General features: G+C 50.4%; 1 protein-coding gene across 7 annotated transcripts in view; it reads right to left on the reverse strand.

The window, feature by feature from the left end:
* Positions 1-14,903, reverse strand: part of PHC2 (polyhomeotic homolog 2) — a 50,115-nt gene that overhangs the window by 3,531 nt on the left and 31,681 nt on the right. For all 7 annotated transcript variants that reach the window (XM_065873338.1, XM_065873365.1, XM_065873356.1 and 4 more), the window contains 5 exons: positions 6,282-6,484; positions 4,446-4,575; positions 3,498-3,612; positions 2,316-2,457; positions 1,121-1,397 (listed from right to left, as the gene is read on the reverse strand). In XM_065873338.1, coding sequence (XP_065729410.1) covers positions 1,121-1,397; positions 2,316-2,457; positions 3,498-3,612; positions 4,446-4,575; positions 6,282-6,484 — 867 coding nt within the window. The remainder of the gene's footprint in view (positions 1-1,120; positions 1,398-2,315; positions 2,458-3,497; positions 3,613-4,445; positions 4,576-6,281; positions 6,485-14,903) is intronic.

The following is a 14,903-nucleotide window of genomic DNA, read 5'->3' on the forward strand; positions in this document are numbered from 1 at the left end:
TGATTTCTGAGGCTAGATCGTAAAGGGCATGGTGGGTGGCTTCCACCTTGCTCTCTTGGATCACCCCCTGGGGGGACAACTGGCTGCACGTCACGAGAACACTCAAGCGTGAGCGTTCTGAAGAGACCCGTGGGAGAGTGACCGAGGCCTCCTGCCAGCAGCCACACGTTCCCTGGGAAGCGTGTGAGTGAGGCACCCTGGCAGATCTGACAGCCCCAGGTGACCCTTCACATGGCCTTGGCTGGCCTTGGCCGACATCCTCATCGCAACCTCCTAAGAATGCCCATGGCAGAACTAACTGCCCACCTAAACCGCTCCTGCATTCCTTATCCACATGACCTGTGCGGTAACAAATCTGGGGGACACAGCAATAGATGATACGCTGGGTTAAGTGGCAGAGCCAGGATTTGAGCCCAGTTCTGTTTAACTCCGAAGCCTGCTCTTAACCACTATCTCCCACTTTGGTCTCTGAGTGAACGGGCTTATGGTCACCACCGCCTGACCTGGTCAGTGGCTGGGTGAGACTGGCAGAAGAAACAGTGGAGAAGCTCTGGTCCCGACGAGTGCAGCCGTGCAGATGGGAGGTCTTTCAAGGTTCATTTCTAGATCCTACCTTCGAGACCACCGGCACTGCGCACCCAGGGTCACGTGCAGCTACCGGTTCCTTTACGTGCTTGCGTGTCTCTGCTTAGGCTGCTCCCTGATGCCGTCTCTCCATCCGGCACAGGCCTGCTTGTCCACCGTCACTCAGTGTAAACGTTCTTCGTCCTAACGTTCTCCTTGACCGATTTCCACCACTCCCACTTGACGCCCCTCCCAACTCGCCCCGGAGACACACAGGGTTGGTCAGGTCATCACCTTCACACAGGCCCCTCACCGAGCCCACAGATACGGCAGATTATAGCCACGGAACATTACAGTCAGCGCTCCGTGCTAGAATGTGAGCTCTTACCAGCAGGCACCTCCTCCTACTCATCTCTGCCCCCCACCCCGCACCCCGTTCCTGAACCCAAGCCTCTCCTTGAACTGCCCGGTCTCTCCTGGTGGCGGCAGGTGAGGTCTCTCACACCCTCGCTTTCCTTGCTACTCCAGGCAGGCGTGGAACTTCCAAGGACCTTACCTGGCAGAGAGCGGATGAATTCGTAGACATCTTCCACATTCCATTTGGTGGGCTCGCTTGGCAGGAAGTGGTGCCCCATGCCCACCAGGTCCCGCATGTGCACGTCAGGGAGCTCCAGGTCCCGCTGGCCTTGTCGCCGGCGGGAGGTGGATGAGCTGGCTGAGATGGGTGACAGGGGCTCCTCGTAGCTTGAGTTGTCGGAGCAACGGCTGGAGTCTTCCTGGCTGTGTGTTAGCTGCAGTGCGGCAGCAACCGAGAGGGGCACAGTGCCTGCTGGCTGGGAGCACGGAGAAACGGTTTTCTTCAGGATGGGGGCATAAAGCACCTCCAACAGAGCGCTGGGCAAAGGCAGGTATATTCTCCCTTTTCTACGTGGTCTGCTACTATGTATCTGAATTCGAGATCAAAAAGCCTCTTTTGCCATGTCCCCTCTCGGATCCTAAGCAGAGTCAGTGCCAGTACTGGAGCACATACCACACTATGCTACAACGATCTGATTCTATGTCTGTTCTTTCCTCTAGATGTGGGGTTTTAACCAGGGCTCTGTGGGTTTAGGGGGATGGTCTGTAAACCACCTGAAATAGCATGTAAATTTTCTTGTGTGTGTCTATGTTGGACTGCAGCTTTCATCAGATTCTTAAAGAGGTTTATGGCCAAAACAATAACGATAAACAGCAAAATACACAGAAGGTCTGAAGCATCATACTAGGCTCTGAGTTCCTGGAGCACAACTTAAGAGATTTAGTGCCTAACAGCTCCTGACGTACAGCCAGTGCTAAAACATACTTAATGAACAAATAAATACCCACGTTCCTGGTAGAGACCTTCAAGGACTCAGTGCTCTGATGTTCAGAGAGGCAACAAGGAGGGGAAGTAAAGGGTGTTGGCTGCCTCTCACCTAGCCCTCCTCGGAAGGCAGGTGCTACCTGGGACAGCCTGTCTCTTCAGGCAGGGGAGCCCCGGAAGTCAAGGATGGAGGCAAACTGGAAGAAAGGGGTGAAGTCGGGGTAAGGTCACGGAGGAGGGAAAGTTGAAGCACCCATGGGTCTAAATGAAGGGACCTATGAAGGGACACGGGGAGACGGCTTGACCTGACAGATCAGCGGAAAAGGACGGTGGGCGTCCCGGGTCGTGTTAGGAAGGGAAGTTGGTGGGGACCCGAGAGCACGAGCTTCAGGCTCCGCCAGCCTCTCACCTGCTTCTTGGTATCCTTGGTAAGTGTTGGCAGACTGGCTTTGCTGGCCCGACGGCGGTTATGGGTTGTGGCTCCCGCCTTCTGCAGCTTGCTCCGGTCCGAGTGGAAAAGGCCCACTCGTTTGGTGCATCCCACATTGTACCTGCCAGAGCCAGGGGAACAAGGGCGGTCAGGGCAGTCGCAGGGCAAATGGCCCAGGAGGAGGAAGAGCAGCCAAGATACTTGGCAAAATCTGCGTCTGCCTCCTTGTCCCAGTCCTAAGTCCATCACTCAGTACTAGCTGTGTGGGTCTGGGCAAGTCACTTAGCCCCTCAGTTTCCTTATCTAGCGCTGGGGAGGAGACCACCGGTCTGGCAGTAACATAAGCTAACGTGTGCAAAGTGCCTGGCACAACTCGGATCACGGTAAGAACTCAGGGCTGCTACGTTCCACTCCACGTATCACCGGGGCTGGGAAACTAGTGTCCTCCGTCCTGACGGAGGACAGCTTGGCAGAGCGTCACAAAGGTGCGGGAGGCCCTCCAGCGCAGCCTGCGGGGAGGGAGGGCTGCGGACAGCCCTACTCCGGCTGGTGTGCAGGGCGTCTCTGCCTGGGGCCTAGAGAGCTCCTCTCTTCTGGGGGCTCAGGCCTCTTCCCTCTCGGCACAAGGATCACTCCGGGCTTAGAGTCAGCAAGTCTAGATCCCCAGCTCGAAGGCTTTAGGCGCAATTACTTCTCCTTGGTGCCTCAGTTTCCTAACATGTATAAAGGGCATGACAGCAATACCTGCCCCACAGTATTACTCTGAAGATCAGATGACGTGATGCATATTAACACCCAGCACAGAGACTCACACACAGCCGGTCCACAGTAAACAACGTCGGTGTTTACTGAAGCTGCGCGAACGCTCACAAAGGAAACATCTGTAGCCAGCGCAGTGGCTCTGGGCAGAGCTTCCGGTGGAGGCTTCGGTAAACCCTAAGGAGATGGGAGCTGCCAAGGGCGGGTGCCAGTAGGACCCAGGAGGGCCCAACAAGCTACATGCTGCTTCCTTCCCTTGGACCCTTGCCGCCTGCCCTGCTCTGCTCATGGGAGTTCTTTGGTGAACGAGTGACGGGATGCTGCTTCCAGGCAGGTCACGGAAATAAGGAGCTGGGTACCAAGGCGCAATCCCAAGAAAAGGGAAGGGGCTGAGGCTCTCACCTTTTTGCACAAGCCATGGAGCAGAAGCGCTTGGAACGCTTGAACTTGTAGGCAAAGTCCACCCGGCCACAGAGCTCACACTTGAGTTTAAGGGGAGTACCCTCCTCTTTGGATTCTGAAAAGCATGAAAATCGGTAAGCACGGACAAGGAGTAGTCCCCACAGGACTGCCCACAGCCCCACCCCGGGCCACTGCTCTGTCCTGCCTGCAGCAGCGGCTTGGAGAGTGCCAAACTGCTTTGTCGCTATTTTTGGAAGGGCTGTGGTCTCACCCCGGAAAGTACCCGAAGGTGTCCAAAGACGGCCCCTGGACACCCAGCAGTTTCTGCTTGTAAGGACTGTGAGGCAAAGCACGGGTGGGGAAGAACCAGCGGCCCTCTTTAGGACCCTGGAAGAGAACAGGCGGCTCACAGGGAAAGCTTCAATGCTGTCACCACTGGTCTGGAACTACCCCGCCCTTCCCTTGAGGTGTCCAGTTGGCTGCCGGCCTGGGTAACAGAGCCCAGGAGTTCTGCAGCCTATGTGGGCGTCCCATCCCGCCTCCACTTAGTCGGTGGCTCGTGTGGCAAGTGCAGCCCTCGCTGGCCCCCGTCCTGAGTGCAGGCTCCTGAGGCGGTAGAGGAAGGGCACGAGCCACCTGGGGCTGCTCCTGCAGGCCTACAACTGGCGAGTGACTCACGCGGGCAAAGCCGCTCTTGGAATCCTGGGGCTGGCAGGAGTGGGGCTGGAGACAGGCAGAGCACACTCAGTTCCCCAGGGGCAGGAACTGCCGTCCGTTTTCTAGGGACAGGGCTGAGCGGGCACAGGACAGGGCAGTCTGGTCAGCTGACATGTTCACACGCTCCCTGGCTCAGAGCCCCTCCGTGGATACTAGGAAAGGACCTTCCAGCCTTGCTGAGTCCTGTTCAGCCCCGCCAGAAGCCCCAGCATCCAGGGTCTGAGACGCTACCTTGCAGATAGGGCTCCTCCATCTCTGAGTCAGTGGTGGTGGTATGGTCCTGCTGCGGAAGTTTCTCAGGCAAGAACCCCTGTGCATACTTCTTCTTGAGATTCCCCACCAGCAGGGATGAGCGTCCCACCTAGGGGACAAGGCAACATGGAGGCCATGAGGGTCAGGTGGGCATGCTTCCTTGCCATCCAGCCTCATCAAAATTACATGTATAAAGCACCCAGGCACAGATGCCCGCCCCTGTATCACCATCCAGGTACACCCTGCTCAAGGCCTGTTTTGCTGTTTAGCTCAAGAGGCAAGATGCCGATGACCACCAAAGCACAGGGATGGAAATGGCTTCAACCCAGGACCAATGGATGGCTTAGGAGGTCAGGAGAATATCTACTTTTCCAAGCATCTAGGGGATAGAGATGGAGGCAGGGATCAGGTTTCCCGCAGCACCAGGACAAGGGCCAGGCCCCAGCACTCACGCATCGTGGGGCAGGAACACAGCTGAGGCTGTGTGTGACTGTATGTGTGACACACAGACCCAGCCGCCATTCCTGGATGCCTTACTGTTCTCTCCCTTACCACTGCCCTACCCGAGCCAGAGGGACAGGCAGCCACGGAGGAGAAGAGGAAAACGCGGACGCTGGGCCACACCGGAAAGCAAAGGCCCTCGGTGGTGCCAGGATCCCAGACTAGCTGATTCACTCTTTGGTGCACTCCTTTTGTTGCCTTTTGTACAGGCCACCTGGTTGCCAGATCTCTTGAGCGATGCTGGGGCTGCTGTCCAATCAGCATCGATCCTGTGAGATCAGCTGGGTTCTGGAGCTTCTCTAGGGGGCCAAAGGGAGGACCTAGTCTAATGAGGGAAGGTATGTGACAGGGCTAGAGCTACTTATAGCTAAGGTGCCCCAGGCCTTGACCGACCTCCAGAGGGAAAGAGGACAAGAACCTGTCTTGGCATTTTTGTCTTTTGGCATTTTAGAAGGGCAGTCCACCCATCTCAGTTAATCAAGCCCAGGGGTTTCGGCTGACTATTCACACCACTCGTGGATCCAAAGAATGTGCAAAAGATAGATGGCCTCCCATGAAGATGTTGTATCTCTAACAGCCAGTTAAGTTTATCACGAGAGAGGCTGGCGTTGCACCTGGCTCTGGGCTCTTCCCACCTAGAGAGCAGGCCACCTGTCTCACCAAGTCACACTGTGCACTACTGGCTCTGGGCGCTGTTCTAATGAGCCATTTTCTTGATTCTTCTGTGTTTCCCCTTGGTCTTATGCTTTAATTGGAGACACTTGATGAAGTGCCCCTTTCTGGAGTGCCCCTCATTCACTCCCCTTTCAAGGCTCTGTCCCCAGAAAAGAAGCTTCAGGCTGTAACTCTGTTTGCTTGTCTTCCATTCAGATAGATCTTGAGAATTCTCTTCTACACAGCTTCCTTTTGCTCTCTAACCAGCCAACGTGTTGCCATTTGGGGGTTGTGGCATTCACACCCGAATGCCAAAGTCCATCACCCTGCAGCACCAAATACCCCAATGTGAACCCCTTCTAACCAAGGGGTTCGCATTTCACCAGGCAGGGACACGGCTGAGTCTGTGTGGAAACTTCCAACCAAGGGGTCTTGCCAATTATTCTTAATCACTGACCCCTTCTGGACCTTAGGAAGACACTCAATCCTAGAAAGCAAATGGCTCTGATATTCCTTTGGGGGAAAATTAGCAAGGAAAGAGCAAATTTTTCACATTTTCAGAAATTTTACATGGAAATGTAAAGCTATTCTAATACACATCCAAAGTATACTTATTAAAAAAAAAAAAAAAAAAAAGAGGGGAAAAGAAGTAGTCCGTACCGGGAAAGGCTCCGCCCCCTCCTGGATCACAAACCCTTCGATAACATGCGTCAGGATTTGGGGTTTCACAATGGCCTGTGGTGGTTTATTCTCACCATTCTGGGGGGCAGTGCCGGTGATGCTGGAGGCAGAGTTTCCGTTCCCTGAGGTCATGCCGGGGCTGCTGAGGTCGGTCAGTGCATGAACAATGCCCTGCCCTGTCTCTGTACAAGGGAAAGCAGGAAAACACAAGTGGGGGGGGGGGCGGTCAGAACCAGGTCTAGGCCAGTAGCAGAGCAGGGACTCAACACTGCCCGACGATGCAAACCAAGCAGTCCCCTCCCCCAGTGACCCATTCAAAAGTGGTACAGTCTCAGTGGACCCACCACCAAGTGAGACTACAGTCTGTTCTGCAACAATGCAGCTCATCCGCCAGCAGTGTTTTCTTAATTTCCCAACTGTGCTAAGAATAGTCCAACCAGGTTACACAGGCAAGAATTCTGCCTTTGAGGAGTTAAGACCTTGGTCAATATTGATCTGGACAAACAAGTTAACATTCTGCTCAAGGGAGAAAATGTATTCAAGGTGACATCTAAAACCAAGATGAAAAGCTGAACTAGGTATAGGGCTTGGGGCATGACGGGGTCTGGGGCAGAGAGGATAAATGAACCTTCTACGAGGTTCCTCAGGAAAGGGTTAGATTTTAAGCGTGCTGTGAAATGTCAAAGTACTGAACCCCACGTAAACATTTTAACACAGATCTGCCTAATCGGAGACTGGTTATTTGGGATCACTGCATTAAGACATGCGTGTATTCTGTTTCTCCACCGAGGAAGCCCCTAAGCAGAGCTGAGGTTTTCTATGCTGTCCCTGCAGGTCTCCTGCTCCCAATCAAGCCTCTTGTCCAGTTCTCAGCTCCACAGCCAATCTGATTCTCAGCCAACCACAGACTCCTCCCCTCCAAGGAGAGCCTTGCTTAAGATTTCCTCTCCACGGGCCTGCCAGCCTTTCTCTGAAGAGCCTGACAGAGCTCCAGTAAGTATGATGAGGTGCCTTTACAGAACCACACCACAAGGGACCCCCTTTCCTCCACTCCAAACAGTACCTCTCCTGAGTTGTTTCACTGTTTTAGAAGCAACTTTCCTCTCGTCACTTTTTTAACTCTTTCCCCACCCCCCCTTCCCAGGGCCATTCTCTACCACCGCCAACTGTGTGAAGCTGAGGTTGCCTTTAACCTGGAACTTCCTAAAAAAAAAAAGAAAGAAGAAAAGAAAGAAAAAGCCATTTCTTTATTGCAACAAGCCTACTGACAGTAAGCATAACCCAGTGTGAATGTATGTATTACACACTTTAAAAAGAATTTCAGTATATTTATTAGCTAAGTAATTTTTGCACAAAATTTATATGAAGATGCTCTTATTTCATGTTAAAGATCTAAAAATCCCACCACAGAACAGGAATTCACGATGCCTAATTATGTGGCATGGAGAAATCAAAATAAACTCATTTTAGAAAAGGTTTATAACGGGCTCATTTTCTTACTAGTAGTCCTAATGTGCAGTAAACGGGGATAAATCTTTTTTGTTAAAAAAAAACAGTTGGCCATGACACATGCCTTCAGTACTCAGACCTCTGTAATTCAACTATAATAAATTTCAGAGCTGAGCAGGAGTTACCTCAGAGATGTGATTAATGAGATTTTTTTAAAATTAATTTTTTTGGAGACACAGTCATACCAGCAAGTTAGAAAAATTCGTTTACGTGTTTATAGTCCTTTGAAAAAAATTGTTTGACATTTTTGACCTTTCTATAGGGATGGAAAATTTCTCCGTTAGAATCAGTCTTTCTAAAATTGTAAAGGTGTTTGGGAACTAGAAAAAAAAAATCTTTCCTTAACAATCCATGAATAACTAGGAGGACTGAGTTAATTATACAATCAATCAAATTAAGTTTCTTTGCTTTTAAATTTTAAATATTTCAGTCTATATTTACATAATTATATTTTTGCTTGTATATTTTAAAGTATTTTAAATATGCAAAGAAACAATCTGTATTTTATTTAAAATAATGAATAAATGTTGTTAAAATAGAAAGCTTACTATGTAAGTTAAAATCCTATTTTTAGATGATGGCTATTCCCCTCTGATTAGAGCCTAGTAAAATATTCCCTGGCTTCGCTAATGAGCTACTGTACAGATTATAGAATCACAAGATTAGAAAGTCTTGTTCAACCCCTTACCAATGCTTGACCCTTCCCTATAATAGCCCCACCCAGTGATTTTCTGGCATTTGTTTGAATACCTCTAATGACAAAGGAACTCACTACCTCTGAAGTAGTCTGTTCCCAACTTGGGCAGTTCAATTAATAAGTTCTTCCTTATAATGAGCCAAAAATCTATCTTCTGTTAATTTCTGTCCCCTTACCCTGGTTCTATTCCTTAGGACCACACAGAACAAGGCTAATCTTATTTGTATAATGGGCAAAAACACAGGCTTAGACCTGGCTTAGAGACTGGTCTCTATCACTCAAGTGGATTAGGGACAAGTCCTCTTCTGTCTCTGACCCTTGGTTTCTCCAGCTGTAAAATACAGACAATAATAAGACCTACCCTTTAGTGTTGCTACAAGGACTAAATGAGAAAATGAATAGCAATGCAGTGCTAGCACACTGGGAAACACTCAAGAAACGCTCTTGGTGTCATGAAGGATGTCACTTATGAGCCCAGTTTACGTTCTCTCCTCCAGGCCACACTCCCTCTGCTCCTTTGATGACTTCTTATATAAAAGGTTGCAAATTCATCATCACCCTAGGTCTTCTTTGCCAGCATCTTTTAAAGTCAGGTACTCCGTCAATAGTAACATAATATATCAAGTGTATTGATCCAAGAGATCCTGTTGGTAAGAGTTTTGTTTTGTTTCTTTCGAACACAATCTCGTTCCTCGCTGAGAGCACAGATGGAGGGCAATGAGTGACTCCCTTGTTTCAGTTTATCATACTTCTATGGAATTAATCCATTCTCCTCTGAATTCTGGGATCAAGCCCACCTCCCTCTTTTCACTGATATTTATCACCAAACAGCTGCTGATACCCTGTCTCCTTTTATGGGATCTCTCCAACCTTGTTCGACTCTTCTCCTTGCCCCCTCTACCCCCTTCCCTCCTGTCTCTCAGATCTGTGCCTACTAACGTACACTGCAAGACGAGGCGGGGGCTCCTGAGGTCAGAGTCCTTCCTCGTGCCAAATACAGGAGCCAACAGAGACATTCACGAGCTCAGAGGCTACAGAGCCAATACTTAACTCTGGGAGGAAAAAGACTTTTTGGGAATCTAAGTTTTCAAAAAAGGATCTTATTAAGCAAGAGAAAAAACTAATAAACCCCTTCACCACAACATTATAAGCTATCACTCTCCACTATACCTCTGGGCCAGGTTACAGGAGACACAGAATCCAAGGGACGGAAGGGAGAGCGTTTTGCGACTGTACAAAGGTTTGCAGCTATTGCGCTTTGCAGTCATCTTGTAGGCAATACCTTATCATGTGCTTTAGTCACAGAGGAGTCTGGGCTATTTCTGGAATGACCATATACAATCTCACCCCCTGCCAAGCTCAGCTCACTGAGATTAATTTAATCTGCTTCCCGTTCTCCCAGACTGCTTTGCAGCCTGCTTAAGGGAAAGCAGCTTAAACTTGCAGAATCCTGCCCTGTTGGCCCTGAGGCCAGATGGAAGACAGAGACAAAGAAATTCTCTATCTTTGGAATTCTTCCTTACTCAATTCCCTTGACCAGTCCCGGGGCTGTAAGTGCTGCCGGGTTGCCCACAGGTCTCAAATGCCTTCATACAGAGTTAGCTACCTGGATCTGAAAGGTGGAGGCCAGGACACCCTGAGTAGGAGAGGCTGCAGGAGGGAAATAAAGCCAAGCTTCAGTGGTGGTGGTGGAAGGGGGAAGTAGAATCTAGCCTTCAATTGAAGCTGACCACAAAGGGCTAAGTATTTGGATCAGAATGAACAAAACAGTGTGTTCTGGGGGAGTTGTTACATAACATAGGCCTCAGCCTTGTAGGTCGCTTCTCAATCTGGTCTCACAGGCGCTGGCAGAAACAGCCCTTATAGGGACTGGATTAAAACAGGAAGGACCCCTCCAGTGGTGGCCCAGTTTGTGAAATTATCTGCTACAGGGCCGGTCTCCTCTGCTAGGCAAAGCAGGTGCCGTTAGGTGGGGGCTGTCTCGGTCTCATCTGTATCTTCAGGGCTAACCCAGCGTCCAGTATATAATAGCCATTTAACGGCTGCTGAGCTGGAGCATGGGGGAACCCCTGGGCTCCGTCTTCACTCTTGACCAGCGTACAGATCTCCTTACTCTTCCGACAGCAACCGGTCACCAGCTGAGACTGGGACATCACTTTATGAGGTGATAATGACGAGAGGGAGCAGCTGGGCTGGTGCCTGCCTACGGGGGTGGCATTTCTGGGTACCTGGCTATAAAGAAGAATGAGAGCTATTCCTTAGCCCAGTTCTTCCTGTTTGAGTGAGGATTTCCTCAGCAGAAGAGAGATACAGCATTAAATTGGCCCTAAAGGCTGCAGCTCTGGGTTCCCTGGTCCCTTTGAAACACTGATACTGGCTCCAGGCATTTGGAAAGGCGTGATGACCTCTAGAGGCAGAGGCCGGAGACGCCTATAAAAACGGCCCCACCCCCGGGGCCAGGAGGTAGATGCCCAGAGAGGCCGAGCTTTCCTGCCCACTGAGGACAGAGGTCAGGCTGGCTCCAGCCACGCACCATCTGGGCCGCTTCGGAACCAGTTATGGTGCTCTTTATAAGCACAGGTAAGGCAAAAATCGTCAGTTATGCTGAAATATCGTTCAGTACTAACATTTATTGTGGGTATTTCAGATGACCTGGCCACTCATTCTATTTGCCCCTAAAATAAGTCGCCTTGAAGACCTGACTTCAGAGGAAATGAAGGGCAAGCAGAGCCTCTCCCTCTACCCTTCAACGTGGCCAGTAGCTACTTCCACTTTCTCCAGACATGAGGAGAAAGGGGTATTTTAATTTACAAGACTTCTAACTACCCTTGCTTGGCAGCAGCAGGAGAAAGACAAAGCTAATGAAGTTAATAAAGGATTCAAGGAAGCAGAATAGGTGATAGCATGGATCATTTGCCTGCAACAAATTCTGCTCGACAAATGGCAAAACAAGGTCGCTTATACAACACAGAGCGTTCTCTCCAGGCCCCTGGCTCTGACGTCCAGCTCACTGTGCCTGAGCTTAGCAGGCCAGTCACGTGGCCAGGAGGGGTGACAGCAGGATTCCTAAAGAACTGCCTGCTCCAGAGAGACCCTGAGGGGAGCACCTGCAAAGTGACGCCCAGGGAAGCCACATCCCAGACAGGGAGCAGCTGACACAGACCAGATGCACCTGGTGCTAACACAGCACGGCAAGCTGAGGGCTGAGCCCTCTGGAAAGGCTGTGGCCTCCCTTTACAATCTCATTAGTTATATTTGGGCCCCTAAAGAAATCAGTGCTGCTCTGAAAGTGAGGGAGGTAAGATATCTCATTAAGCACCAATTTGTTGAAAGAAAGAGAGACAGAGGGAAAGAGAGAGAGAGGGGCGGGGAGGGGAGGGGGAGAGGGAGGGGGGGGAGAGGGAAGAGAGAGGGAAGGAGGAATGGCAGCTCTGTCCTGGGACCCTGACAGAGTATTCCATTAAAGAGATTCATTTGGTTAACAACCTGCTTTAAAATGCAAATATACACCTGTGGCCATTCACACCTGGCTGTGAATCACTTAGAGAAGCAGATAGCTTTCCTCCCAATTTAGGGATGAGGTTTGGTGGGAGGACTGGGGCATGAAGAGTGGACGTTTTGGATCGGGGGACTAGATCACAGAGGACTGGAGTCAGAAGGGCCTTGGGTCTAACATCTTAACTTCCCAGAGGAGGAAAGGGTGCACAGTTAAAAGTGTGCATTTTAGAATCGAGGCAAGAGTGGGCACCACCTAATCCGGAAGAGCACCTTCTAAAGCAAGCACAAAAGAAGCCCTTAGAGAGGTGGGAAAATTGTAGGCCCCTTCCCACCCAGGGTCCCTCCTGAGAACCAGAAGGCTGGAGGTACCAATGCCAGATGCTTGGAGCGTTTGCAATTCTGCCAAGGACCGAATTACTGTCAGACCCACGAAAAGCCCCTGGCTCCCGGACGCACAGCAGGCCGTGGCTGTCTCACACAGGTGCCCTCATCACCCTGCCCCTCGGAGCACTTCTGCTCTTAGGGGCCTCTCCCGAGAGGGAAGAAAGGGCTGTGACAGGAGGATCCCTTTGGGGCGCTTTGCCGAGTCACAGGAGGGCCAAGGCCCTGGCTCCATACCTGGTGCCTGCCAGGGAGGTGGCGGCCCAATGAAAGGGAAGCTGGGCCAGGTTGCCTCAGACGCGCCTCGGTGTCACTGCGGAGCGACCTTGTTGAGTCTGGGTTAAGAGGACTGGAGAGCAGACAGGCTTCCTGGATCCTAAGCATCTGGGTCTGGCGGGGGGTGGGGGGGGCTCCTCCTCCTCCCTGGCGGCCATTACCATACAGCTGACTCTCAGGCTGTCTCTTAGGACGCCGGCAGAGAGAGCGGGCCTTCTGACTCACCCACACTCCCCAGCTAAAGTGTACATAAGCTGAATTGTAAACAGCTGAACGTTTTCCAAGCTGCCACCCCCAGCTCTGGAGGAAAAAAAATCAATGGAGCGACAGCCAGCCGCCCCCGCGTGGCTCGGACAGGAGCCAGGGGGGATTTCCAAACAGCTGCAGCACTGCTGCCCGGTCCAGGCTGAAGACCAGGTCCTACTCAGCAGCAGCACCTGCGGCTGGTCAACGTGTGATGGCTCACTAGCCGCAGGGAGCCAGGGACAGAGTTCAAAAAAAGCTCTGCAGCCCTACGGTCTCCAGGGCTGCGGTCGAGGGCTCCCAGATACCCTAACATCACAGTTCTCTAGCAGACGCTGTGATTTCACAAGGCAAAAGGTCTGGAACCAACAGGAGAGGCTCTCCGCTAGAGACATCAGGATCACAGGAGACAAGAGGAAAAATGGCAGAGTGGAAAGGCCACCAGCACTGGGGCAGACCTGGGTTCATACTCTGGTTCCATCTTTGATTACCTGCGTAGGTAGCTTCAAGCACTTGGTACCTGCTCTGCACCTTAGTTTCTCCGTCTATAAAAATGACAGTCATGCTGCTTACCTTGCAGGGTTACAGGGAATGTTAGAGTTTATATATGTAAAATGCCTGGCACTGATTACATTTAGAAGCTGTGCTACCCAGCAGTTAAGACTGGGATCAGAAAGACCCTATGCTTAAATCCTAGTCTGTAATCCCAGGCAAGTTACTCTAGGCCTCAGTTTCCTCATCTGTAAAATGGGGTACTTATCTCTGTCCCACATGGCTGTGGTAAGGATTAAATAAGACACTGCAGTTATGACACAGTGGAAGAGGCCTGACATGGCTATTGGAGGGCTCCCATCACTGAGACTCAAGAGATTAGGAAACTGCCCCAGTCTCACGCACACTGAGCCTGGCCTCTGGCAGCCCCAGAGCAGAGCTGTTCTTTCACTGGTCCAAACTCAGGCATCATTCATGTGCCTCAGGTGCTCTGGCCTACTCAGTGTGCTGTCCTTGCACTCCTGAAGTAAGGCTTCGGGAAGAAATCTTACTTCCACTTTGACAATGACTGCAACACAAGGGAAATGCACCTGCCCTTTGGGGCAGACCACACGTCCCAATTCACCTTCAACAGTCGTTAACCCAAAGGACATGACAACTGCCAGATTCCCTCCCTTCCTACGCATTTCTTTCATAAAGAGTCCCAGGGTATTACACAAAAGAACCCCAGGAACCAGAAAAGAAAGAACTCAGGAACAAATAAAGAACCACTTTTCCTAGTGGTTCTTATAATGCCAGGAGGCGGTTTAGCCTGTGAAAAGAAATTACTTTAAAAGGCTGAAGAGAAAATCATGGAAGATGGATTTATAACAGTTAAAAAACCAACTAGAAATGTTTAGAAAATTCTCTTATTTACCAACTGCAGAAGCACTAATATTCTTAGAGAAATGGGAGAGGGAGGGAGGGAGGGAGGGAGGGAGGGAGGGAGGGAGGAAAGTAGGGGGGAGAGAGAGGGAGAGAGAGAGAGAGAGAGAGAGAGAGAGAGAGAGAGAGCACGAGCGCACACGCACGTGCTAGAGAAAGCCAAACCTCAGTTGTCCTTGTCTATATAATGGGATAGATAATACTTACCTTGCAAATCAAACTTCTTGATCATTTCTGCTCTTAGAAAACACTGCCCCCTTCCTTTAATAACCATTGTCTAAGTTTTCAATCACGCTACTTTGCTACCAATCAGCTGACAGAAGAGATTAATACTGATTACTGGAGGCCTGGAAATGTGGACTTAACCAATTTTTAAAAAAACGGTAGTTGGTTCACATTAATTTTGTTTTAATTTACAGTGTCAGTTGCTTTGATTGTTTAAAAATGTCTTAATATAGCTGTGTGGATTTAGGCCACATATGGATGGTTTCAAATAGGCTAAAGATATCAGTAACTAGGGATAATTATACAGTATTTGAGACATAATAGCCATGCAACTAGAGCTTTAAAAATAACTCCCA

This window comes from Phocoena phocoena, chromosome 1, assembly GCF_963924675.1.
Source record: "Phocoena phocoena chromosome 1, mPhoPho1.1, whole genome shotgun sequence".
Taxonomy (NCBI): domain Eukaryota; kingdom Metazoa; phylum Chordata; class Mammalia; order Artiodactyla; family Phocoenidae; genus Phocoena; species Phocoena phocoena.